We start from the raw sequence: 27,087 nt of genomic DNA, 5'->3' as shown, positions 1-27,087 counted from the left end.
CAGGGGGTCACACAGACTCTGAAGAGGAGACTTGTACCCCCACGAGCCAAGATAAAAGGTAGAAAGTGTATCCCTGAGGCGACCAGCGCATTTGAAAAGCTCAGAGAGGCTTTTATGCAAAAGTCAAACGTGCCAAGCCTCCAACCCCCATCCTGAGGGGAAGTGAATAGGGGAGACCAAGACACAGTGTCAGGAAGTGAGAAGTCTGCTCCTGAGACACCACCAGATGACAGTACGACCCAACCCCAAGAAGGGAGGAAGAGGCTCAGAAAAGAAAAGCACACAGACGACACCAAGGTTGAATTGGCAGACATGTTTGACCTAATGGGATCAGGCCCGTAATGTCTTCAGAATGGCAGCCTTGCCCAAGGGTGTCTAAATATATGGCTCAAAGGCTCTGCACGCCTTTAGAAAAAGGGACACAATTAAGGATGAAGGCTGAGTGCCTGTGCCCAGAGCTCGCAGGAGGAGTGGCAGAGAACCCAGAGCTTGATCCAAAGATGCTCACTTTTGTCGCCAAGTCATCAAGGACATGCACAAGAGCATAGATCATTCCTGGTGGAACTGCCAGGAGAAAGTTCTCAATTTGCCAAGTTCAACTGCAAAGATCATGGACCTGGCAGAGAGGTTCATGGACACTGGGGAGCCGGCAGATGCTATAACCCTAGGAAACTGGGCGCACAGGGTAGTGTGCTTACTCGGTATGGACTGTGCCCTGTCCTCAGAGCAACGAAGGAGCCTTTTTCTAATAATATACGGCAAGCTGGGGGACCTCGCTACAAGCACCGGGAGAAGGTGCGCAAGGCCCATTATTCGTGAGGTCTTTATGAAAGAAATGGGCAAGTTCGTAGGGACATACACTGCCCTGGAAAAAGATCAGGCATCCATAAAAAAGATATTCACTGGCAGAGTTTTTTCTAGGACCAGCCGTTATAGGGGTTGCACGGCCGGTCAGCACATCTCGCAGAGAAGGCCCCAAGGACATAGAGCCCAATTTTGGGAGTCCAGACAACACAGCTCCTTTTTTGCCAGCACGGGCGTGACCCACCAGGAACAGCATGGGACACGGATATACCAGATTCCGGTCACCCTAAACAGGTGAGGAGCCGGGGGACAGAATGCCCACCAGTGGGGGCTTGGGGCTGCTTTATGCTTAAGCAAATGGCGCATGCTCTACAGCGATGCCTGGATCATACAAATAGCAGCAAGCTTCAAGCTACAGTTTGTAGAACGTCCTGAGCAGCACAAGGTTCCTCCGAGGATGATTTTTTTCACAGGAAGAGGACAGCATCCTTCAGGAGGAGCTTACTTGACTAGCGAGCAAAGGGCAATAGAGCCAGCAGTGGAGGTCAGGTTTCTAGTCCGCAGGAGGGACAAGGTGAGGTTGGTGATCAATATGAAAAGCCTCAACGGGTGAATCCCCTATAGGCATTTGAAGATGGAGGGCATCCACCTACTCAGAGATATTCTCCGAAAGGGGGATTGGTTGTCACAAATAGAATTGAAAGACACTGGGCCTCATTCCGACCCTGGCGTTAACCAAGGCGCTATTAGCGCCTTGGTTGACGCCGTTATCTTTCCGACTCCGCCATGGTGAATGGCGGATTTACCGCCCCATTCCAAGGTTGCCGGGGTCGGTAATTCCCCATTCACCAAGGGCCCTTCCCCATTCCCATTTTTGCCCCATAGGGCTCAATGGGAATGGGGAAGGCGCTAATTACGGCACCGTAAATTACGGTGCCGTAATTAGCTCCTAGGTCCCTTTGCGGGTTGGTTTTTTAACGCCTGCAAAAAGCAGGCGTTAAGTACCAACCCGCAAAGGGAACTCGGAATAGGGCGGTAAGGATTTAACGGCACCGGTCTCGTTAACGGTGACAGTTAACCCTTACCGCCCTACTCGGAATGACCCCCGCTGCCTGTGAAGCCAGAGTACAGGCCCTTTCTGGGATTTCCGTGGGGCGGCTGTGCATGGCAGTTCAATATGCTGCTGATCGGACTCTCCTCAGCCCTGTGGGCATTTACCAAACTCATGAGGCCAGTAGCAGCAGCGACCAGGGAGATAGGCATTCGCATGATCATCTACCAGGACAACATTCTGCTACTAGCAGCAGAGAAGGAGATGCTGCAAGCAAAAACAGAGTGGCTCGGGCTGATCAACCATGACAAGTCTGAATTTGTCCCCAAGAAAAGAGTAGTGTTCCTGGGCTTTGTGGTAGACACCAGCAAGGCAACGCTGGAACTTCCAGTGCAGAAACTCAGACATCAAAAATGAGATCAGAGCGTGTCTCAGGAAGGAATGAATATCTATGAGGGGCCTGGCGAGAGTGGTAGGCCTGCTAGGGTCCTCAATTCAGGAGATATTTCCGGGGCTCTTACATTACAGAGCCCTTCAAAGACTGGAGATAGGACACCTCTGTCAGGGGCTACGGTATCACCAGCTGGTTCCCTTAGATCAGGAGAGCATATCAGAGCTGCAGTGTTGGCTCCAGAACATAGAAGACTGGAACGGGCGAGCGATATTCAGCGGCGTTCCAGATTTAGTTATAGAATCGGACGCAAGCAGATCTGGCTGGGGCCAGGTGCGGTTCTTCAGAAACAGGAGAAAAGTGAAATACAAAAGAATTTTAACTTTATAAGAACTGTCACAAACTTCTTAGCAGGGTTGTTTGCAATAAAGACATTCGCCAAAGGGAAAGCAACCTGATGCGTCCTGCCTATGATGGACAATGTGTCCACTGTGAGGTATATAAAACAGCTGGGTGGGACGAAGTCCAGGATTCTGGCCGAGTTTGCAAAGGACTTCTGACATTTCTGCCTGGAGAATAGAGCTTCAGTCAGAGCGGAGTACCTCCCGGGGAGCAGAATGCGACAGCGGACTAGAACTATAGGTGTCTTGCAGACGGTTGTGCAACGTCAGGGCATTAGAGGTAGATAGAAAGCTATTTGTCCCGGCAGGAGTAGCCTTCAATGTAGTAAGAAGAACAAAGACCAATTCCAAAGTCATTTCCTACCCGTACTTGCCTGGTCAGCCCAAACTATGTGTAGCTTCATTTCTCAAGGAATATGAGCGCAGGACTGAAAGGCATAGACCACTCAGGGTGATCCAACTGCTTACAGCGAGGAGAAAACCCTTCAAAGGGGGGCTTCAGCGACTATAGCCAGATGGGTCAGAGAACAGAAGGAGAAGGCAAGGGTGGATCTATCGATGTTTGGAGCGCCTTGAGTGAGGGGAGCTATGGCTTCCAAAGTTTTCTCAGTGGGAGCGAGCGTGCAAGACATATAGCGAGCAGCAGATTAGTCTAACAATTCCTCCTTTAGAGCCTTTTATTTTAAGCCAGTAACGTCAGTAGCAGCGACAGTTGTGAACAGCTTTGAACAAGCATAAGACTCACCTCCAGTCTTAACATAGAATGAAGATTACCCAGGTGTATACGCACAGGGAGTATTGATTATATTAAAGACACGAAGGCAAGCATTATTCCCTACTAGGCATAGGCAGTAGGGAGGATATGAGATGTTGTTATATTGCGCTCTGTGATGTTCTGATTTTGTGCACATGTAGCTGCATATACCCACTCTAATATGCAGTTTGTATCTCATGCAGGGGAAGAGCAGAAGAAGGATTGAACGCTACAGAGTGCAGGAGGGAACAGGTTTCGAGTCCAACAAGGAGTTGTCGAAGTTGGTTTGGGTTCGCAGTTGAGGGCTGACCACGGATTCCAGTTGGCCTAGTCTCAGTTGCCTCAGAAACAGTTTGCGTTTTGGGACTGTTCAGAGCAGTTCAAGAAAGCGGAAGGAACCCTATAGGAAGTGACACAAGAGGTGCAGGGAGTGCAAGTTGGACTACAGAAGACATTGGACAAAGAGTTGTAGTCCAGAAAAGGAAAAAAGAAATAAAAATAAAAAAAGAACGTTGATAGTTTTGTTCTTATTATGGCTAACATTTTGAAACTGGAGAGCATGAGTAAAGAAAGTTAAACATACTGCTTGCCTCTGAGCCTTTAATAGAATGAAGACTACCTGCGATCATGCACGTGAGTAATCTTCATTGGCATCCAGTTAGCATTCTAAAACAGCACTCCCAGAATGGCAGTAAGAACTAAACACATTTGCAGCAGCCTCAGGTTCTGATGTAAAGACATCAAAATCTGAACGTTTGTGCTTGAATATGAAAAAGGAGCTACATGGTGAGATCTCAGAAAAAGGGGGGGAAGAAAGGCGTTATGTAAAATATCTGGGTGTTAGAATAACTCCCAAGCAGGGGAAACTATAAAAGGCAAACTACCCAGCACTTTTCAAATCACTTAAATTCAATTTGAGGAGATGGGAGAGACTGGATCATCGCTTGGTTTGGGAGATCAATATAATAAAAATGATCTTTCTGTCTAAAAGATGGGAATTCTTTCAAGCACTAACCACCAAACGCCACCATAAAGAATTACTGATAGTAGAAAAAGACATTAGGTTTGTCTGGAGAGGCAGAGGCCCAGGATCAAAAGAAAGGTGCTAAAAGCAGGAACAGAGAGGGGAGGTACAGGGAGTCATGATTTAATTCAATACTATACAGCAACACAGCTGAGGATTTTTAAAGAATGGTTTATGCCACAATCGTCAAACTGGATTCCGAGCCACAGCCCGCCATGTGTATATGTTAGACCTTTCCCTTGGGCAGTCCGAGATCTGGAAACTTTTGGCTGTTTAAGGCTAACCTCACTACAAAACCAGCCTCTGTATGCCACTTTTTGGGAATTTGCACTAGGATGAAGGAGGGTAATTTCAGAATTTGGGAAATTTGGGATGGTCTTTGACTATCTGACTTTTTTATTGATGAGAATTAAGACATTCTAGGAGTGCAAGCTGAGATTTGGGCACATCGAAACAGATAGGATAGCGTACCGACAGCTTAGTCATTGGATTGTGCAGAGGAAAGTTATGGATGCAGCGATTAGTCCCTTATGTATTTGAACAATTTACTGAAAGGGCAGGAAGGAACGAATGGCCTTAGATCAACATTGTATGAAGCAATACACACCTCAGTATCTAGGTCCAATTGGAAATACCAGATCTGACCAGAGGAGACCAGGATCTGCCTAATGGATGAAGACTGGTCAGCAATCTGGGGGTGAGCCAGGTCCATCGCTGGACGTATATTATCTATCATTATCAGACACAAACTAAACCCCATTCTATACATGACTGCAAATCATATCTTTTTTGGGAGGAATGTGGAGAACCAAGATCACTTCCACATATTTGGTGGTTGTGTGCAATCCGGAGATTTTATTGGGTCAAGATTAAGAACTTGTAGGGCTGGAATTTCCATTGGATCATAGGGTGATGTTCGGGAAACCAATTAAAGACATTTATGCTCTGCGTGGACCATTGGTCAGACTTAAAACAAGAGATCAAATATTGGGAAAATAAAGCAGCCATTAATAGATTATCTGGCACAAGATAAACATAGATCTCACTAGTCCTATAAAACTTGTATTATTATAGCTATTCACCCTCCCCCTCCACTCCCATTTGACAAATAATGGTGTAAATGGCTGAGAAGTGGACGATAAGAGATGGACGCTTTTGTTGGGTTTGCACAGTCAGGTTTAGGGCACATGAGGGGGGATAAGAGTGGTTTCTTTTGCTTTATGAATTGTAATATCTTTAGAAATTATGACTTGGAAATGTGTCTTATTAAGTTTTGTGGCTCGATATTGCAATAAAAACTGTTGGGGAAAAGAATAAAGCACCCAGTGACAGGAATGGTCTGTGGGCTGCGGTTGACCTGATGTACTCTATTTCTGAAAGAAACACTATTTTACCATTTTCTTCTTGAAAGTAAATACATAGATCAAAGGACACTAAGGATACCAATGACTCAGAGTGTAGATCAAATCCTTCTGGGAGCCTATCAATGATGCATTGTTGGACAGGTTGCTGTTTTAGTGGGGGACGGAGGAGGACAAATTCGGTCTTGGATCGGTCAAGTTTGAAGTAAGCAGTTCCACCCAGGACCAGAGGATGGCTGAGTAATCACAGAGACAACTGATGTCCTGTGGGCTTTTTACTCTCATGTACAACTGAGCACTATCTGCGTATTAGTGGATGGCTATATTGAGATCTTTGATGAGTGTGCCCAGAGGCTCCTAGTAAAGGTTAAAAAGAAAGAGCGAAAGCCTGGAGCCTCAAGGTACTACACAGGAGACTGGGAGTCAGTTAAAGCACAACTTGTTTCTGTGGACAGCCTTGTGTTTGGCCAAGAGGTAGGAGGTAAACCAATTCAAGACAATGCCAGAGAACCCCATCCTGTCAGCATGGAAGGGGGAGGAAGATGCTGTGGTGGACGGTGTTGAATGCAGCTGAGAGGCCAAGAAGCATAAGGAGGCATGCGTCGGGCCTCATCCATGTTTGGAGAGCATCATCCACCACCTGAATGGTAGTTGTCTTGATGCTACAATTTGGGTGAAACTCCGACTGATAGTTACTTAGGAGGTGTAGTTCGATTCTAGCAAGTGGTTGCGACTACTTTTCCCAGGATTTTGCCAATAAACAAGAGGTTTGCAATGGGCCGGTAGTTGGCCAGGTTTTCTGGCTCTAGCATAGCTTCTTTCAAAAACGATCGATTGAGACCAATCTTGAGAGTGTCCCTGAATGACTCTTCTGTGAGGGGAGCTGGATCAATCAATTGTTTAATGATGCAAGCTGGGAAGATATCACCAGAGTATAGGAAGGAGGTTTGAGGGAGGAGATTGTTTTGAGGTCTGGGGGGGGGAGAGAGGAGATAATTCAGTCCAGAGGGGGAGGGTGTGTGCTGGAGACCAGGGAAGGCTAATGCTTTGGGAGGTTGATTCAGTAATCTGCCAGATTTTGTATTTTGTTTTCCTATAAAATGTTGTCGAGTCAGTCACGTTTTTCCTTAGTTGCTGGCCCCTCAGGGGCTGCTCATGGTATGGTACAATGCTTCACTACTTCAAAGAGGGCTTTGATCCTGTCAGAGGCTGCAGTGATGGTGGTGGTGCAGCAAGCAGCTTTGGCCTTCGTAATCAGAATCCTATGATTGGAGAGGTTGGCAAGATCTACAGGGCTACAATGTCTCTAGGACTCTAATTGAGCATTTGTTAGAGGCGCGCTCAGGAGTGTACTAAGGAGCAGGTGGGTTTCTCTTGAGCAGTTGGTTTTTAGGGGGCAAGAGTGTCCACCAGTTTCATGGCTGAGTTGCTGAATAATTTTAGGAGGACTGAGGCATTCCCAGTGGTGGGGACGTCTGCAAAGTTTGCTTCTAGCTCATTGACCGGGACCATTTTGAATGAGTGTCACTGAGTGAGGGGCGTTTAGCCTGACCTTTGTGGGCTTTAGTTGACCGGGTATTCCAGTCGAGTGGTATATGGTCATTCCACTAGATCAAGTCAAGCCAATGTTTGAATTATGAAAAGACCAAATAGAGGTCGCAAATCCATTTTAAACAAACCTAAAACTATGATGTTTGCTAGTAATTGCCATCATAATATTGTAGCATAGTGAGATATCTAGCTGACTATGAAGCATCCAAGGAAGATGCTGATAGGCCGGTACCATGAGAACTGATGGTGCTCCATTTAACATACCTTAATACTCTAAGCTTTATATAGTCTAATATGTAAAACATTGACATAAAAAAAAATAATTCTTACCCAAATAAAATAAAATCACTTGTTTGGATTCTTACCTGCATTTCGCCCGACCTGTGATGGCTGTGGTAACCTTGAGGATGTTGATGGAACACTTGTTACAGAATTTGCCTTCTTCAGCGCAGGTGGTTTGTACTGTATAGAATAAGGCATTCCCAGTTATGCAACATTGCCACATTTCTAACAGGATTACAATATGTTTTAAAAAAAACATTTCTGACAGTGGCTATGACTGTGTTGCCTAGAGATGAAAGTGACAATTTTCCCTTGTATACAGCTTTACACCTGGACAAACCTAAACAATACTTTCATAGCACTGGTCATGTTGCTATCAACATCACCAAGAACCGCATTAGTTGGAACGTGAACAATCTTGATAAGGCTAATATCAAGTTTTGTTTGAATGACTATGAATCTGAAGCGGTTGATTTCATTAATAACTATGAGTATTATTGCTGAAATATCTAAGTTCACCAATATTCTTTGGGAACACAAAAGTGGGTTTAACACTGAAATTTCAAATCTTAATCACACTCGAAGGTTTTAACTAAAATGTTCAGAGAGAGAAAAGATCTCTTAGACAGGACATTCGCATTATAACACAAGAACATACCCTCTGAAACCACCTCAAAAATTAAAGGAAGAAGAGCATTCTAGCAAAAATGACTCGGAGGGTATATCCAACAACTTGATCCCTGTCCTCTAACAGTGGGGTCTCCCAAGAGGATGGGTTTCCCACATTTAAAGCACTATTGGATCCATCGAGTTTGGCTATACTAGTTCTAATCTAGTTAAACATAAATGGGTACATCAGCTCTCTGCTGAACAACTTGCAGATATAATAAAAAAATAGTAAATCATCATGGGAACCTGGACCTGATGGTATTTGTAACCATCTTTTAGAAATTAACCCCTCACTTTGTCCCGAGGCCTTGCACAGGCTTTTTATATGATCAGGAAAACAGGAAGGCTACCTAGCATGCGGACTGATAGCACTATTGTAACTGTCTTTAAAAAGGGCTTCCAAGATAAACCAAGTCATTATTGCATAATGGCCATGTTAGGTGCACCTGCAAAGATATTGGATTCTTGGATAAATGAGTCCAGTGTTATCCCCTTCAATCTAACCGGTTTCCCGAAAAACTGTGGTAGCCTTGACAATATTTTAAATTAGTATTGAATTGGCATGGAACATCGGTAAGCAGCCCATCTATGCTGCGTTTATTGACTTTAGCACTGCTTTCGACACAGTAGGAATAAATGATGAGCCAAGTTTCAGCATTGGGAGATTCTTAAGGGGCTCTTAACTATGCTTATTGCCCTTCACACCAAAACAAGAGTTAGGGTTTGATTAAATCAATGTGGTCTGACCACTAATTGGATGCAGACAAGTAAGGGTTTGAAGCAGAGTTGTATATTAGCACTTACCCTTTTCAACCTTTACCTGGCTGATTTATCTGCTGCCTTGATGACTATGGGAGCCTGTCCCCCAAAGATTGGGGAGGGGGTTACGAAGTGGCTAGGTTATTTGGATGATCTAGTCATTATGGACTATACTCTCAATGGGATGCAAACACAATTGAACTTGTTGCATTCTTACGCAACACTGAACGGACTCCAAATGAATACAGAAAAATCAAAGCTCATGGACTTTTACCCTACTGAAGCCAAAAACAAAGGATTTAAGTTGCTGGTCTTCAAACTGTATTGAATTGAATTCAATTGAATTGATATTTTATTCATACCGCGCTCATACACAAGTGTTTCAGAGTGCGACAAGGCAAGGGAGGGGAGGGGAACAGGGAGAAACAAAACAACAATCTTACTAGGCCCAGTGACATTGAGAACGCGCAAGTGCATGCGAAAGGGAAAAGGGGAAAAGTGCATGGAAAGGGGGAGAAGTGGAAAGTGCGGCGCAGAGGAGAAACAGATAAATAATAAATAAAATAAATAATAAAGGCAAATAAACAGTGTTAGTGCAGATGAGTAGTGCAAGTGCTGGGTTTAGCAGACAGGGTATGTCTGATAAGAGCAGAAGGAAAGAAAGGGGGTGTGGGCCTGTATGGGTACAGATACAGACCCCAGTGCCAGGGGTGGCCCGGAGGCAGTGCAGGAGGGGGGCAGGGTGAGCAGGTACCTGGGCCCCGGGGGACAGAGGGTGGCCAGGTGCACAGTGCAGAGAGAGAAACAGATCAGCAGGGGAGAAGGGGGGCAAAGGCAGAAGTAAAAAGGAAGGTCTTGAGGTGCTTCCGGAACCGGAGATGGTTCTCCTCAAGCTTCAGAGTGGCAGGAAGACTGGTCCAAAGGGAGGCCCCAGCCAAGATCTACCCAAAGCTCGTTTTCTTTGAAAAATGACTGACCCTGAGGGAGTTAGAGGCAGAGGAGTGAAGAGCTCGAGAGGGGAGGTATTTACAGAGGGATAGTTGAAGGTATTTTGGACCCAGGCCCCAGAAAGCCTGGTGGACAATGCAGAGGGTTTTGGGACCCTGTAGGGCTGGGATCCTTAACAAGGTTGCAATAGAAATAGTATCCGAATAGAAGTACCTCAGATCGATCATAAGTTAAGTTTGTGACCACAACTTCAACAATCCAATTAAAAGTACACCAACATACAGGGGTACAAAGAGCCTTTTCATAACAACATGGGGGACATGCAGTCAATACTATTATGAAAGTGTATTGTTCCAAAATCCTCCTCCAGCTGACTTATGGGGCTGAAATTTGGGCTACTAAAAGGGGAATAGAATTAGACCATATTGAGAGTAAATGCTTCAAAACCTTGCTCAAATTGCTTCTAACTACGCTGATTGAATATGTCTAATTGGAATTCAACATATGTAGTGTGTTCGATCTCAATAGCTAGATGCCTTAGCTATCATTGGAAATGTGACAACACTGTTTCAGGATCCCTGGAATACCAAAAGGGTTACAGCTCAAGTTTCCCTTTCCTGAAAGGGTGTGCCTTGGATGGCATTTATGCTACCAAACGTTCTTGAAGTGTACAGCTACCTGCTGAAATCAACAATATCAACTACAATCAATATATTATTTTACCACGATTTAAAATCAACGCTTTTGATGTCGAACAGAGTACTGTAATCTTGTCAACCAAATCCAACAGTAGACAATATATTCTGTCTAGACTTGATCAAACGTGTATTCCAGCATCTATTATTTCCTTCTGTGACAATAATATCCTCTGGAAATATATGAAGGTTACATTTAATTTGGTCTATTCTTATGAGATCACCAGAGTCAGACAAAAAATACCCAAAGGGGAACGCACATGCAGACTTTGTGCGGAGGCCATTCTGGAAACCACTAATCTTGGTTAGCTGTGAAAGCCTGTCGACTGTGGGAAGACGTTATTGGCCAATGGAAATTTTGGTAGTAGCCACTCAAATAAGTAATCTTTGGGAATGGTTTATGTCTGCTAATGATATTAATTTGATTGATCTTTTTATAACATTTTGGGAATTTATACAAATTGTGCTGGGGAAATTAACTGGCCCAAGAGGAAGGGTACTGTTGAATTAATATTTTAAACTCTAGGTTTTTCCCTCAATGTATGTTGTTTTTCATTGTTGTTTTAACAATGTAGAGATAAATAAAAGTCGTATTGACTATGCTATCTAAATACATTTAAAAAAATACATTTTAGCAATATGGATAACACTTATTTTCATGGTTATGCTTTAAAAATGTCAATACAAATGTTTTGAATGAGTAGACAATTGAGATCATTTAGGGGTGTGTTTGTTGTGTCTTTACTATATGGTGTGGCAATAGGGCTTGAGGACGTTGGTCATTACATCTATATAAAAAAAAAAATCTGCAATTTTACTTGAATAAACCAGAAATGCACATGCAGACAGGAGGCAAAGAGGATCAAGTTGAGAAGGCACATTTTCAAACCAGGCGAGGCCAAAAGATGAGGGAAGCAGAATTGTACGAACCGACCGAAAAAAAAGGTCAGACTGCACAAAAAGTCAGAAAAATGCATACCACCAAAGGTTTGAACCTTTGGTGGCATGCATTGTAGGTAACCGTATAGTGAGCTAGTATAGTGAGCAGGGGTTGGAGGGGACACCCCCGCTGCACACCCGGCATCAGGAAAAAAAACGGGGACTGCGGGGGTGTCCCCCGCAACACCCCGCTCACTATACTTTACAGTTTAGTGAGCGGAGGGTTGCGGGGGAAACCCCTGCAGCTGCCCGTAAAAGAAGAAAACAAACAACAACAAAAAAAGACCCTGTGGTGCCGGTTCCTGATCACGGAAGTGAAAGGGAACAGACGCCGCAGGGACACAGCGTGAAGAAAAGGTAAGTAGGGTTTGTTTATGTTGGGGGTGTGGGTGGAGGTGTTGTCACGATCCATGCCCCTGACCCCCTCAGGTATAACAGCCCCCTGGCAGCACTGGGGCTAAAACCCTTCACACTGGCCCCAAGGGCCTTAAAACTCCATCAGAAACATACATTGAGTCAGTCCTGGGGCCTTTGGCGCCAGGCTCATTATCAGGAATAAAGCAATACCAGTTTTGGATCTTAATCCAACATGGAGGCCTATTACACAGCTCAGTTCTTTAGAACCAAGCCTTGCGGTCTAGTGTTTTGAGTGTGGCTTGGCCTGGAACTACTTTACCTGGGCTATTTAAACCACATCCAAACAGCAGAACACGCTTCACGTTATTCTGCACTCCTGCAGCGTAACGCTCACTGTGTCCAGCTCCTGCTCATCTGCTTCTCTGGCGCCCCGATCCTGATGCCCTAGATCCGGATTCCATCAATAACCTGGAAGAAAAAGAACAGCATTAGCGAGCAATAACACTTACCTGTGAAGTAACCGGTCTTGAATCCATCCTGCGCTTCGCTTACCTCGCCCATCTCCGGAGTTCGCCGCAACCTGCAAAGGTAAAGAAACAAGGACAGCATTAATAACAATTCTTACCTGGGCAAGCAGCGAGTCCTGGCAGCACCCTGCGCTTCCCTTACCTCGCCCATCTCCGGGGTTTCACCACAACCTGCAAGGAAGAAGGAACAAGGTCAGCATTAACAGAGCACTTACCTGGGCGAGCAGCGCTTTGATCGCTCATCACTCCGGAACATCACCGCAACCTGTACAAAGGGAAGAGAACACAGGTTAGCAATTAACACCAATAAACAGTGCAGCGCTCCGCGCATCAATAACTCACCGTGGTCTTCGCCATCGGCGCGCCAACTCCGAGATCACAACCATCCCTGTGAAAACTAAAAGAGACATTGTTAGGGAACAGCGTAGTGGAGCAAGACGCCAAGAACACAGAGAAAACAGAGGGAAAGAAAGAGACAGAAAAAAGACGGAAAAGACATTATAACTCACCTGGAAGACAGCAAGCAGAGTCGGAGTCACAACCGGTCTGGACCTGACATAAGGGCACACGGACCAGTGAAGCAACTAGGTCCACGGAACGCCCTCACCAACCACGCGCCCCTGCACAGAGACGCTGGACAGAGAGTTCAACGCACAAAAATCTAAGGTGAGCAATAACCCCAAGGGAGGAGATTAGGACCAGAGGGGGGTGGGAGTCCACCCATCACAGAACCTGTATCTTAACCCTCCATTCTCCTGTTATAGGCGCTACCCAACGTCTGGCACATAACCAAGCAGAGAGGGGTCTGGGGTAGCGCTTAGACCTCCATCCAGTATCGTGTGGAACCCCCGTGGATACCAGGTGAGCGTAACAGGTGTGTTGAGGGTGTGGGTGGGGTTGTGGGTATGTGTGATTTGCAGTGTTTGTTCGCATGGAAAATGTACAAACCGTTGGTGGTGTGTACATTTCCCATGCAAAAGTTTCCGTCACAGACTTTTCCGTGACAGAAAAATAACGCAGATCCGAGGGAAGCAACATCAACTGTTCCTCCGTGCCTTTCTTACTACAAGGACCCAGCAACCTTACCTTTGATGAAAACCTCTGGAAAATATGAGAACACCAGAACACTTTTTGATCATTTCAGTACTAGCAAGGACTTTCCTCATTACAACATGTTGGAAGGAAAATAGCTACTTACCTGTACCTATAGTTCTCCAGTTTTGGTCTCGTTCATAGATTCACTTGCTTAGAATACTTCCCTGTCAGGCTGGAAATCCTCAATTTGCATTTGCCACAACAACTAAGAGGAATCAAAACTTAATTGTGGCAAGTCAGATTAAACACTGACAAGAAGGCATGATTTTTAGATGTTTTATTTTGTCAGAAAATTCAATCTTTCCGTAATTCTAATATTAAGCCCTACTCTATACAAAGGAAGATCTAAAAGGGGGCTAGTCAGCATGTCAAATGGATAAACATAAATTAAGTCCTTCACCCAGAGATCCTATCCTAACCTACTTTCTCTTACGATTGCTCAAAAGAAAATATAAAACCACCAAGACATACTATTGGGCGTTGCCCAAGGGAAATGGAGCGCCTGGCTTCTGATCCCCTTGAGCCTCTTTACCATATGCCCTTGCCTATGTCCACAGTCCAAAAAAGATATAGTTCGTGTACGGCTGGAGTGCCACCCCGAGCCTCCCGCTGGGTCTCTCTGGTTCTCATTGAAACTTGTGCGTCTCGCAGTCCTTCTCCCTTTGGGGAGATGTTCCAATTTCCTCTTCCTCCCATAGTCTGGGGTTCTTTCAGTCTCTTCCTTCCCATACTCTGGGGCTCATTCTTGCTCATTTCCCACTATAGGCACCTCAGTTTCTCTACCCCACTCTGGAGCGTCTCCGTTTCTTCCCCACTCCAGAGCGTCTTTCAGTTTCTCTCCCCACTCTGGGGATGTATTTGACGAGAGGTGCATTATGAGAGGGCTTACCAGGCCAACTGTTCCGTCTCTCGCCTTATGAAACACCTCAACTGGACTCTGTGGCGGTGGGAGTCTTCTCTGGATTCCTGGTTGCTCAGTGCAAGTGCTTGTGGGTGGTTCCTCCTCGGGGCTCTGCCTCGGCCTGCTCAGATACTCTGTTATTGATCAGACACCATACTGCTCGTTTCTCGCCGATCATGCCGCGTTGCACTCAGTGACGAATCAGGAGTATTTGTCCATTCTCCCCAAGGGCAGGGGCCACCCTCTTTGAGGCTAGAGATGTGGGTCTGCTCCGCAAGATCCTCGCCTGGGGTCTGGGTAAGTGGGACCTCACTCAGAGTGACTCCCTATACAGGACACTTTATCTTCATATATGGGACTGCCTCACGTCCAAAACACAGGGTCGTCCTTCTGTTTGGCTATAGAAAATATCAACCACGTCATCTGCACGAAAAGGGAATACCCCTTTAAGAAAACGTTCATATGAAAATGGGACGAGGAGCCTGAGAAGAGAGAATGGTACACAGGTGAAGCCCCCTTATGTCACAACACTGTGGAGAGGTGGAGCCAAGTGTAGCCGTGGAACCCGCCGTACTCCAAGAAGCAGAGGACGCCAATCAGAGAAGTCGAAACCCTGGCAGTGCAGGCAGCGGGGAAGCCATTGTCCGGACATGGAGCAAGGAACCGTCCAACGAACTGGTGTGACCACACAGATGCCGTGGTGGGCCACCACCAGGTCCCGGGAGGATAGCTCAGGGACAACGTGCTCACCTTGAACACAAGACGACATGGAGCGACACAGGTTCGATCCTCGGATCCGCGCTTAGAAACCTCTGGGTATGATGCGCGTTATAAATAACCTATCATATCATATCATCATAACAACGCAGAAACCTGGAAGACTGGCAGAGTGGTAAACTCCCATCCACCATTATTCGCAGAACCCGACAAGACACAGAGATTGGAACGAGAAGCCTGAAAAAAGAGGAGGTGAGAAAGCAGATTAAATGTCTGAGCGAGTGCCGTGTCCCCCCCCACACCTCCCCAGGGTCACCCGCAAAAACATAGGTACTGGAGTAGCAGGAGGCCACCGGGAGAGTCTGTAATAAAGAGCAGAGACTCTGATGGACATAAGGGCAATAACGGAATAGAGAACCAGCATCAGGAGATAACCAGGAACGGTTCAAAGCCCTAAACAGTAAGAATAACTGAAGCATTAAGTGGAGACAAAGATCCTGGGGGAAAGAGAAAGAATCCCAGGTAATAATTCGAAGAGAGATAAGTTCCGAAGAGTGGGGAGACCACTTAACAAGAAGTTATAGAATGTGTTACGAGGTAAGAATACTAAGTGAGATAAACAAGGAAGAGACTTCATTAAGGAGACCCAGTGCTGCGGAACTCGCAAAGCTGATAAAACAAGGGAACAACATGAAACAAAAGGGAGATGTTTGCAAGACTATTCACTCAAGGAGAACCAAGATCAGGGGCATATGGTCTCAAAGGCAAGATCCATGAACAGATGGTAAGAGCTACATGAGCCAGTAACGAAAACTCTAAACCTGTTATCAGCAGAGACCACCATAAGGAGTTATATTGAATAAGATAACTCTGAAGGAACGCCTCAAGATAAAAGGCAAAGAGGAGGCCACTAGAAGAGACATTCTTTTGGCTTAGCTTAGTTATTATTTATTAGTGGAGGGTCAGGTAGACTTAAGTTTGGACTGAGGACATGTTGGTTTTTGACTTCTTGATGACAGACTAACACCATTAGTTTAATTTGGTTAGGTAGGGAATTTTCTTATAGCCATAGGGTGAGATAGGCCTTTTCTTTATTATTTAAATAAATGAACCCCAAAGTGTCCACGTTGTGGACGACGCCTCCTTCCAACACACCACAACTCTTAGTGCGGACCTCCGGGTGCGATGCCACTTCTGGCTTTCTGTCTCCCCGAACGTCTCTCTTCTCAAAGTGTGCAGAGTTATAGTTAAACTCTGCGGCTGTGAGTATACTCCTTCCCAATGGGTTCCTCGCCTGATGTGACTCCAGGTTTTTTTCTGCCACTCTCCTGTGTTCCTAAAGAGGATTAACTGAAGTTAGGGTCAGAAGCCAAGCAAGACAGTGTTAAAGGTTAAAGGTTATACACACACACACACACACTAGCTCTTGCATGCCCCATAAAGGTGCTTTTCGCTGGGGCAGAGGGATGCTGACTTTAGTCTCTCTCTGAGGTTACACTGTCTTCTCAGGGGGAGTTGCCTCCAGAGGGACCGTGCACGCTGTGCCAACAAGTTGCACAGAGAAGAAACACAGAGGCATGAGAAGCATTCAAACCACCTAGTAAGTCTAGGGAAGACAGATGGGTTACCAGGGTAAGAATGCATGCTGTTCCATGAAAGTAAAGAGAAAAGCTGAATGAAACCTGTGAAGGGTTTAGCGTGGTCTTAAACCATACCACAAACGGGTCGCTTGGCACATACCTGTAAAGAAGAAATACAACAAATACAAGTACACATGTTGAAACGCACTTTGTGAAAACAGAGGTGATAAGCCAACAGTGGCTAAAGATTGCTTTGTGGGAAAAAGGAAAGATAACTGCATTTAAGCCCTTGCAGGAGTGTATACCAGGTAAAGATAAGTGTTGAAACCCTGGCAGGAGAGTATACAAGTGAAAGTTAAACTTTTGAAAGACTCCATCAAGACCTGGCAGGAGAGTACACAAGGAAAAGTAAAATTGTGTGTGATAAAACTACAGTGAAAGAGAATATCAAGGAAGACACATACCCTTGACAGTTTGAGTGGTTTTCAAGGTGGAGAGAAAACCTGGCAGGGGAGATCTGGGGCCCGCACCCAAATTGCACATTTTGGAAAGAGAAATCCAAGAAGGATTCATGCCTTTGGGATTTTGAGTTGTCCTGAACATAAGGAGGAATCGGGGGAAGGGAGCCATTCTCATGAAATGTAAGCACACTTGTTGGGTTACAAGGAACTTGCTTATTCTTGGCTTGAACTTTTTGCATATTGGTAGAAAGTAATCTGGGGGAATGGAGCCATTCCCTGCAGCTGTAAACATTGTACATTTGGAACCTTTGGTTTGAATCATAACTTTATTTTGCATTTGAACATTTGAACACTTAGAGAATCAGACACACTAGTCTTTGTACCTTACAGCTAGTTTAGAGTGTGAGGGTCAGAATAGGATTATGGACACAAGACATATTTTTGCTTTGGACATTTTGACAAAGGATAGACCCCTTTGGTTTTGGTTGAGGTAGGGAAATACCTCCTAGGTTAGGGATAATGAGGCATTTTACAACCCCTTCTTAATATGAATAGTTTATAACCAAAAATCATGATTCCTCCGTGTCCACATCTCAATCCTGGCTTCTCACAGTGAGCACAAATAAAGCAATGTTTTGAGATATAATGAGTTGCCAAGGCATATTATGATTGGTTCCAAGAAATATGAACAACCAGAGAGCACCAAACATTTATTGATGTAAAAACATGAGATGCTTTGTATTAACCCTCTACCCCTTGGTGAAATGTTTGCTAGGATGGCTAAACATAAATGAAGTCCTCAGTCCAGAAATCCTATTCTAACCTACTTTCTCTCCCTATTGCTAAAAATAAAATAAAAAAAACAGCCAAGACATACTTTTTAGCCTTGCCCAAGGGAAAGGGATGGCTGCTGGCTTCTGTCCCCCACACTGATTTCTCTTTACCATAGGCCATTGCCTATATTCAAAGTCCAAAAAAAGATACAGTTTGGGTCGCTCAGTTTCTCCTTGAAACGTATGGGTCTTGCAGTCTTCTCTTCAGAGAGACTTTCCTATTTCCCTGTCCCAGTAGTCTAGGGTTCGTTCCATCTCTTCATTTCCCACTCTGGGGCTCACTCTTGCTAATTTCCCACTCAGGGCTCCTCATTCTTTTCCCCACACCGGGGCTACACCCCATATCTCAACCCCCTTTGGGCCTCTTGGTTCTTTCACCCACACCAGGCTTCTCTCAATTTCTTTTTTCCCCCCAATAAGGTGCTTCTTGACTCTTAACCCACTCTGGGGCTTCCCTGTTCTTTCCCCACCACTGGGTTTCTTTCCGTTTCCCGCCCCACTCTGGGGATTCTTTCGGTTTCTCCCTCCACTCTGGGGATTCTTTCTCTGGCCCTGCTGCCTGGCTCCCGTTCCTCGCTTACCTGTATTTGACGAGTGGGGCTCTCTGGGAGGGGGCATGTAGGTCAACTGTCCCTCATCTCTCCCCAGAGCTGCTTATGCAGCTCCTCAACTGGACTCGCAACTCCTCAACTGGATTCTGCAGTGGTGGGCATCTTCTCCGGGTTCCTGCTTGCTTGGTGTCGTGCTCTGCCACCGTCTGCTTCGTTACTCCGTTCTTGCTCTGGCTACTACAACCTACAGCTCAGGCTTCTCACCTGCCAGGCCGCGTTGCATTAAAATGCCACGTCCGACATTTTATCACTCCAAGCGTTTCTCTTCTTAATGTGCGCTACTGCGTAGTTAAATGCTGTGGGCTGCACAGATACACCTTCCCGATTGGTTCCTTGCCAGACAGGACTCTAGCCACTCATTATTAAAGGTGTATTTCACAACCTAGTTAAAAGGGGTTCTACCCTGGGGGCAGGGGTAATGCTGACTTGAGTCTCTCTCGGGGGTTCCCCCGTCTTCCAAGGGCGAGTCACCTCAAGAGGAAACTTGCTTACCCCATCCCCTAATGGGTTTTTAAGCGTAGCAGGCTCACCTCTAGTCAAAAATGGGGTGGTTCCCCGCCGGGGAGGGTTGAAGAACTCCTTGTACTGGTCACACTATCCACCTCGATTTAGGGTAATTTGCCACTGACCAATGAGATGGCTAGATCAAGCCCTTCACAAGGTGGGCATCAGATTTCTTACTAGGAGTATTATAGTGTTAGATGTTCTTACCCGCTCGTGAAGTGGAGACAGGTGAGTGCATGACCATATACCCACTTTGGAGAACTATAGGTACACCAAGTACATTGTTTGCTCTACATTGAATCTTTCACAGATGCACTTGCTAAAAATAGATTCAATAGCAGGATACTCAAATAGGACAGAAAGGAGAGCAGCATAACAAAGGAAATACATGTCTTACCTCAGCATAGGAGATTTTAAAACTGCTTCACCCGCTAGCATCTCAGATCTATACGAGGCCCAGGAGGGTTTTTTGGGATTTCCCCGAGGGAGGCGTGGGGGAGAGGGGGTCCTAGTAGGTACCCCATGTTTAACCTCTGTTACAGAAGGCTGGGTGGGGTTTGTAATGTGTGATAGAGCTCTGCCTTACAGCGGTGACCATGGGGATCCTCCCCATAGCACCCCCAGGTTCATCATCCACTATCCTAGGAAGGTAACCATCCCCCTGATTCGCTAAGCCTATGGTCATCGGAGCGAGGCAGGGAATCCGATCACAATTTCCTCTAACTAGAATAAGTAGGTGACCACTGTCACCTCTAACTCCTCACTGCCCTGGACTGACCACAACTGCATCGAGTTCTCTATTCCCATCACCAAAAACCACAAAATTCTGACCCCAGCCAGCGCTGCACAAGTCAGAAGCTCTAAAAAACTCATAGAGAAGAACCTGCGCCCATACCTCAATACCCCTGAGTTAGCTCCCCCATTCGCTAATGACCCCAATATCCTAGCAGACATCTACAAAGATGTCATCACCAAAGCTATCAATGAAATAGCACCACTTGTATGGAAAAAAGAGAAGAAATCCCTACACACCAACTCATGGTTTACTGAAGAATTGCACTCAATGCGATCCCACAAAAGAGCAGCACTAAAAAACTGGCAATCGGACCCCTGCACCAATACTAAGAACAAATTCAATTCAATCTCCCACCAATACAAGATAGCTATCACCAATGCCAAAGCCAACGCTTTCAACACGCGTATCTCCAATGCCAAATCACACTCCAAAGAGATCTTCGCCATCTTTAATGAGCTTATCTCCCCCCCTAATACACCGGACGAAATAATCAAAGACGAAGCTTGGTGTACCAGCATTCAAACTGCCATGCTACACAAAATTGACATTCTCCAAAAAAAAATCAAAGACCACTGCAAAGCACTTCCCCAACAGACTGAAACAAAACCCACCAGCACCACACCCACCTCGCCCAAGCCCACCATACCCGTCTTCTCCTTCAGAGACGTCACTGAATCAGAAGTTATTAACCTACTAAAAAATCTGAAACCCTCCCCCTGTAAAGGAGACATTTGCCCACCAAAACTCGTCAAAGACTGCGCAGACTGCTTTGCGCCGCTCTTCACGGCATTCATCAACACGTCTTTTAAAACAGGCATCATCCCAGCCAACCTCAAAGAGGCCTGGGTCCGGCCTCTTTTAAAAAAAACCACTCTCGACCCCTTACAACCAAACAACTACAGACCCATAACCACAGTGCCATTTCTGCTGAAACTACTGGACAAAGCTGCACACTGCCAAATCCAACACTTTCTGGAAACCCATTCCATCCTCGGGACTAGGCAATCAGGCTTCCGGAAAGGACATGGCACGGAAACAGCCCTGGTAGATCTCAAGAATCAGATCACCCAAATCATGGACAAAGGCAAGCCTGCTCTTTTGCTCCTTTTAGATCTCTCAGCCGCGTTTGATCTGGTTGATCACAAGACTCTCACTTCACACCTCACACACTCAGCCAACTTCTCCAAAGAAGCAGCCCTCTGGATCACTTCCTTCCTCGAGGGAAGAGCCATGTAAGTCTTCTCAGACATCGCCAACGCCACTCCCACGACAATCCACTGCGGGGTCCCTCAAGGATCTTGCACTGCACCCACACTCTACAACTTGTTCACCAAGCCCCTCTTTGACAAACTTGACTCATACGGCATCACATACACAAACTACGCGGACGACACACAAGTACTTCTACCCCTTTCAGGATCATACAACAAAGACGCCAAGGCACTCCACACAATCTACTCCGTCATCAAGGCCTGGATGGCTGTCAATGGCCTCTGCCTCAATGGTGACAAAACGGAAATCATGATATTAGGTCAACAGAACACCCTAGACAAACTTGACAAACTGTACGCCAACTTCTCCATTGACAACTCCATCATCCCTGTTTCCACAGCCGTAAAGACTCTGGGAGTATACCTTGACTCCTCACTATCCATGACTAGACAAGTCAGCGCAATCACATCCGCATCCGCACACACCACCAAACTCATAAACGCCATCAAGCCCTACCTCTCTAAACCAAATTGCCTCTCTATAGCAAGGGCAACCATTGGAGCCAAACTGGACTACTGCAATGCACTCCTAGCAGGCACATCAGCCAAAAACATAAACAGACTACAAATCACCCAGAACAATGCTCTCCGGGCCGCTCTTAGTATCCCAAGAAGAGAGCATATCACCCAGGCCAGGCACTCAGCCCAATGGCTCCCGGTCAAAGAACGGATCACTCTCAAAATCCTCACCCTCACTCACAAATGCCTCTCTCTCTCCGCCCCGTCCTATCTATCAGAAACCATCCTCAAACCCTCCTCCTCCCGTCCCACCAGGACGCAATACTCCAACCTAATCTGCATCCCACGCATCAAAAGAGCCAAAGCCGGAGGTCTAAGTTTCCCCTACATTGCAGCCAAGACCTGGAACGCTCTCCCTGCTGACATTAGAGCGGAAAACGCACTCCCCACTTTTCGCAGGAAACTGAAAACCTCATTCCTTGCGAAATATCCGTGAAACTCTCAGGAATCCATGTAAATATACTGCATTGCTAATGTATACATATCCACTGTAAATTCTGTATTTTATGTAATTACTGTATCCTATGTAACTAAGATATTGTCTGTAACAAGCGCCACAATGCCTCCGGGCTGACGTGCGCTCTATAAATCTGAATAAATAAATAAATAAATAGAGTCATACATACATCTGGTGGATGGATTTCGGTGAGACACAGAGTAAACAAGTGGTCCATTTGGCTATTCCTCTAGCTGAGAAACAGTTATGTAAATAGTGCTTGTGTCATGCTCTAATCTGGAATTCTCTTTATAACAATTTACGCATGGCACCTTTCCTTTTCCTAAAAAAAACAGTATTTATTCTTACTGGGCTTGAATCATGGGACTTTGTTTTGTAATTTGTTTAAATCTCGCTTTCATATTTAATGTTTTCTATGGCACAGCACTCAGTTTGCGTTATAATAGAGGTCACGGAACAGGACCTTCAAAAACCTCATACATAGTTACTGCTTCAGATTAATCTAGACAGAGTATTTGCTAACCCAGTGTTGTCAAATGCAAGTAGTATATCCTTTATTTCAGCTTGTAATGGTGGTATATGTCTTACTACATACAAGATACCACATTAAAAAAATAGTGAATTTAGCAGAATGTTGTACTCTTTTTGTAGCCTTTCCAGCCTTTTTCTTGCATTATGCTCATATTTTCTGGTATAAGGTGCAGAGAGCAATATACTAACATGTAAAAACCCAGGCTGCAAAGTCAAATTAAATTGGATCTGAACAGGATATTGATCTCATGTGCATGCAAACAGATTGTATTTGTTACAAGTTTCCTAAGTAGGTAGTATTGACATCTTCATTATATGCCACATATTTTAAACACTTTTGTAGTTATAATTTAAAGAATAAGTGTTTACCTGAGTGCGAGTAGCTGGTTTCGCCTTCGTATCAGCAGCTAGTTTGCCTTTATTTGTAATTCGGGCAGCCTGCTCTTTGCAAAAACTGATATGCCTGTCTGCTGCATTTTCACTAAATCTTCTCTGGCAATAAGGACATTGTACATAATCTACAAAAAATGGATGCAGCATTAAAAATTATTGAAAAAAACAAAAAAGAACCAAGTATAATCCATGAGAAAATATTTCATTGATGTGTGTTGCTTAAGAAAGAAATGAAGCAAATCATTTTTATAACTGCAGCAATTAAAAGAAAAAATACCCATCATGTCCAGTCACAATTTATTTTGAATATATTTATTCGGATCATGTGGATAGCACACAATGAACTTGTGTGTAATATTGAGTGGAAGGAGGGGGCACTTGAGATCCCCCCCTCCCTTGTTCCTGCGCTTCCTTGGTAGGCCCAGCCACGAAAGCTTGGGGTCCAGGGCCCCGTCCCAGGGGCACTCGTGCAGGAACACCTTTAGGAACCGTGAACCCTTTCGTACGGGAATATCTTTGGGTGCTGCGATACCCTCGTGCATATCCTTGTATAGCAATACCAGGGGTGATTAAGATTCAATTTTGAAGATCACAGACTCCATTTTGCAATAGTAAATGGCTATTAAGGTTTCACTCCAGCCTGCAGCCCTCCCTGTCGAGCGCACACAGCAAGCGAGATTTTCCCCCCCACCTCCTCCCCTCTGCCGGCCACACAACTGCTTGGTTCCCATGAGAAGGCTGGCTGCGAGAATGCAACAAAATCCACACTCGCACTTGCCTTCCGACTCCCTTCACTGACTCAGATACAACCCAGAGCAAGGGCTAGAGCAAGGGCCATCTGTCTCTGTAAACCTGCCCCGCACCCCACAGACCATGGCCATAAAAACATAATCCCTGTGCACTGTAGGGCAAAGTCAACAGTTGAAAAAGACCCTTAAACCAGTGAACCTATTTTTCCTTTGACATGGACAAAAGCAAGCATGCTTTTTCGTCTTGTGCAAAATCGTATAAACCTGCTGATAAGCTAAGAGGGCCTATGAGTAAACAATGTAAATACATATACGTGTGTAACTGGAAGTTCCTATGCTAACCGGCTATGTTGAAAGCATAATATATGTCGACCTATAATTCTGAAATGCTCATAACACTAATTGCAATATTACAATGGTTAACAAAATATAGATCTGTATGTACTCACACAACGCTACCTCATTCTTGACAAAGTGGAATGTAACTGCATGTATAATGTCGGATAAGGAACAAGTTACTTACCTGTAACTGTTGTTCTCCAGCATGGGTCTGGCATGGATTCACATGCACATGAATATTCCCCGTCGTCAGGCTGGGAATCCTCGGTAAAGAAAAAATCAGTATCAGTTTCGTTTCTGATCTGTCTTTCTTAGTAGTAACCAATCACTGATCTCTGGATCATACTGCCCCCCAGCCAATGACTGCCCTCTCCCTAAACCCTGCCTCTGGCAGCTATCCTCTGATTTGGTAGCACGCAAAGTGGCAGTATGACCAAGTGAAGAGCCGCAGAGGGGTAGGTGGGAGGGTTCGCATGTGAATCCATGCCAGACCCATGCTGGAGAACAACAGTTACAGGTAAGTAACTTGTTCCTTCTCCAGCATGGGGTCTGGCATGGATTCACATGCTCATGAATAAAAGAATACATAGCAGTATACACATGCACAACCACGGGAGGTGGCAAAGGCTCAACATTAAGCATTACATCCAAAACTCAGCATTAAGCAATTCTTACCTCCTCACCAGGCTCACCTTAGGCGAACAGGTTGCGCAGCACTGCTTGGCTGACCCTGGACTACTCCCTGGAGTTCCGATCGACGCAGTAGAATCTTGTGAAGGTGTGCGTCGACCTCCACGTAGCAGCCCTGCAGATGTCCAGCAGGGGCACACCAGACAGGAACGCCGTGGTAGCAGCGATCGCTCTGGTCGAATGGGCTCTCGGACGGCCAGGCAGCGGTCGGTTTGCCAACCAGTGACAGTGCATGATGCAGCCGGAGAGCCATCTGGAAATGGAAGTCTTCGAGAGAGCCTTCCCTTGATTCACAGACCCAAAGTTCACAAACAGTTGTGACGTCTTCCGAAAACTCTTCGTGCGGTCCACGTAGAACTTCAGCGCTCTAGCCACATCCAGCGAGTGCAAAGTCCTTTCGGCCGGCGTTGAAGGCGACTGGAAGAAAACTGGTAACACCAAGGGCTCGTTGAGGTGGAAGTCCGACGGCACCTTGGGCATGAAGGAGGGGTGCGTCCTCAGCACCACCCTTGTGTCATGAAAAGTCAAGTATGGAGGCTTGCAAGATAGGGCCTGGATCTCTCCCACTCGTGCGGAGGTGATGGCCACGAGGAACGCTGTCTTCCATGACAGGAACTTCAAAGGCACCGAATGCATAGGCTCGAATGGGGCCCCCATGAGCCTGGTCAGCACCACATTAAGCTCCCACGCCGGGGCAGGAGCCTTCACCGGCGGGAATGATCGGAATAGTCCCTTCATAAATTCCTTCACCAGGCGATGAGACCACAAGGACACCCGTCCTGTAGTCCTGGTATATCAGGAGATGGCAGCCAGATGTATTTTGATGGAGGCGTGAGCCAGTCCAGCTTTGGCCAGCGACAGTAGGTACGGCAGTACTTGAGGGGCCGTAATCCGCAGAGGGTTAATCTTCTGTGCACGGCACCAGACAGAGAACCTCTTCCATTTATGACCGTAACACTTGAGAGTTGAGGACGTCCTGGCTTTTGCAAGAACCTCTCTGCAATCAGCCGGTATATCGTACCCTCCAAACTCTAGCGCTGCAGGAGCCACGCCTGCAAGTTCAGCGACTGCGGGTCGTGATGGAGAATGGCGCCTCCTCCTCTGGAGAGAAGATCCGCGTCAGCCGGCAGCTTGACTGGCGGGGACGTTGACAAGTCCTGAAGGTCCGGGAACCTGATCTGCCTCGGCCACGCCCGTGCGACGAGGATCATTCTGCACCTGGACTTCTTGAGCTGGTTGATGAGACGGAGCAGCAACAGCAACGGAGGGAACACGTATAGAAACGGGCCGTCCCAGCGGAACGAGAAAGCACCGCCCATGCTCCTCAGCTGTGGGAACCTGCTGGCGAACCTCTGGCACTTGGAGTTCGTCGCCGTCGCGAACAGGTCGATCTGGGGTTTGCCCCATCTTTGGAAGAGCCGATCCACCTGGTCCTGGCGTAGTTCCCACTCGTGGCACGAGCGCAGCTCCCTGCTGAGTGAGTCGGCAATGGTGTTTTTTATTCCTGCCAAGTGGAAGGGAAACAGAAACATCCCTTGGGCGACGGCCCAGTGCGCTTCCTGCGAAGTACTTTCAGCAAAAATGCAACTCTCCAATAACCGCACGCTAGCCATTCACCTGATCTACAGGCCCCCAGGTCCCCTGGGAACCTTTGAAGATGACCTTACTACCCTCATAGCGAACAATACCCAAAAACACTTGCAAACGTTGCTGATGGGCGACTTCAACATCGGCTTCAATGAACCAGGCAATAAAAATGCCCTTTCTATAACAGCTATCCTAAACGACCAAGGCCTTACCCAAAAAATTCTCTCCCCCACACATGCTAAAGGCAGAACCCTTGACTGGGTCTCAGAACTCAACTGTAACAGTCATCACCTCCATCACCCCTCAACTATGGACTGACCACTTTCTAATAAATTTCACTGCCACATTTGACCTCCCCAGCCCCAAGACTATCAAAATGATACCACCACTCCCCACCAGAAATAAAAAAGATATTACTACAGAAAAACTTATCCCCCTCCTCCTGCCCACTATTAACGGTCTGAAGGACAACACTGACCCAGATACACTAGTAGACACCTTTAACAAAGCTATGTCTCACGCACTAGACACCATTGCACC

At 46.0% G+C, this 27,087-nt stretch overlaps 1 protein-coding gene across 2 annotated transcripts in view; it reads right to left on the bottom strand.

The window, feature by feature from the left end:
* Nucleotides 1-27,087, bottom strand: part of ZC2HC1A (zinc finger C2HC-type containing 1A) — a 657,196-nt gene that overhangs the window by 427,955 nt on the left and 202,154 nt on the right. For both annotated transcript variants that reach the window (XM_069621244.1, XM_069621243.1), the window contains exons 5-6: nt 23,159-23,307; nt 7,703-7,799 (exon numbers count right to left, since the gene is read on the bottom strand). In XM_069621244.1, coding sequence (XP_069477345.1) covers nt 7,703-7,799; nt 23,159-23,307 — 246 coding nt within the window. The remainder of the gene's footprint in view (nt 1-7,702; nt 7,800-23,158; nt 23,308-27,087) is intronic.

This window comes from Ambystoma mexicanum, chromosome 5q (assembly GCF_040938575.1).
Source record: "Ambystoma mexicanum isolate Mex_15411 chromosome 5q, UKY_AmexF1_1, whole genome shotgun sequence".
Classification (NCBI taxonomy): domain Eukaryota; kingdom Metazoa; phylum Chordata; class Amphibia; order Caudata; family Ambystomatidae; genus Ambystoma; species Ambystoma mexicanum.
The sequence above is the reverse complement of the archived record's forward strand: the minus strand, read 5'-3'. Positions and strand labels throughout refer to the sequence as shown.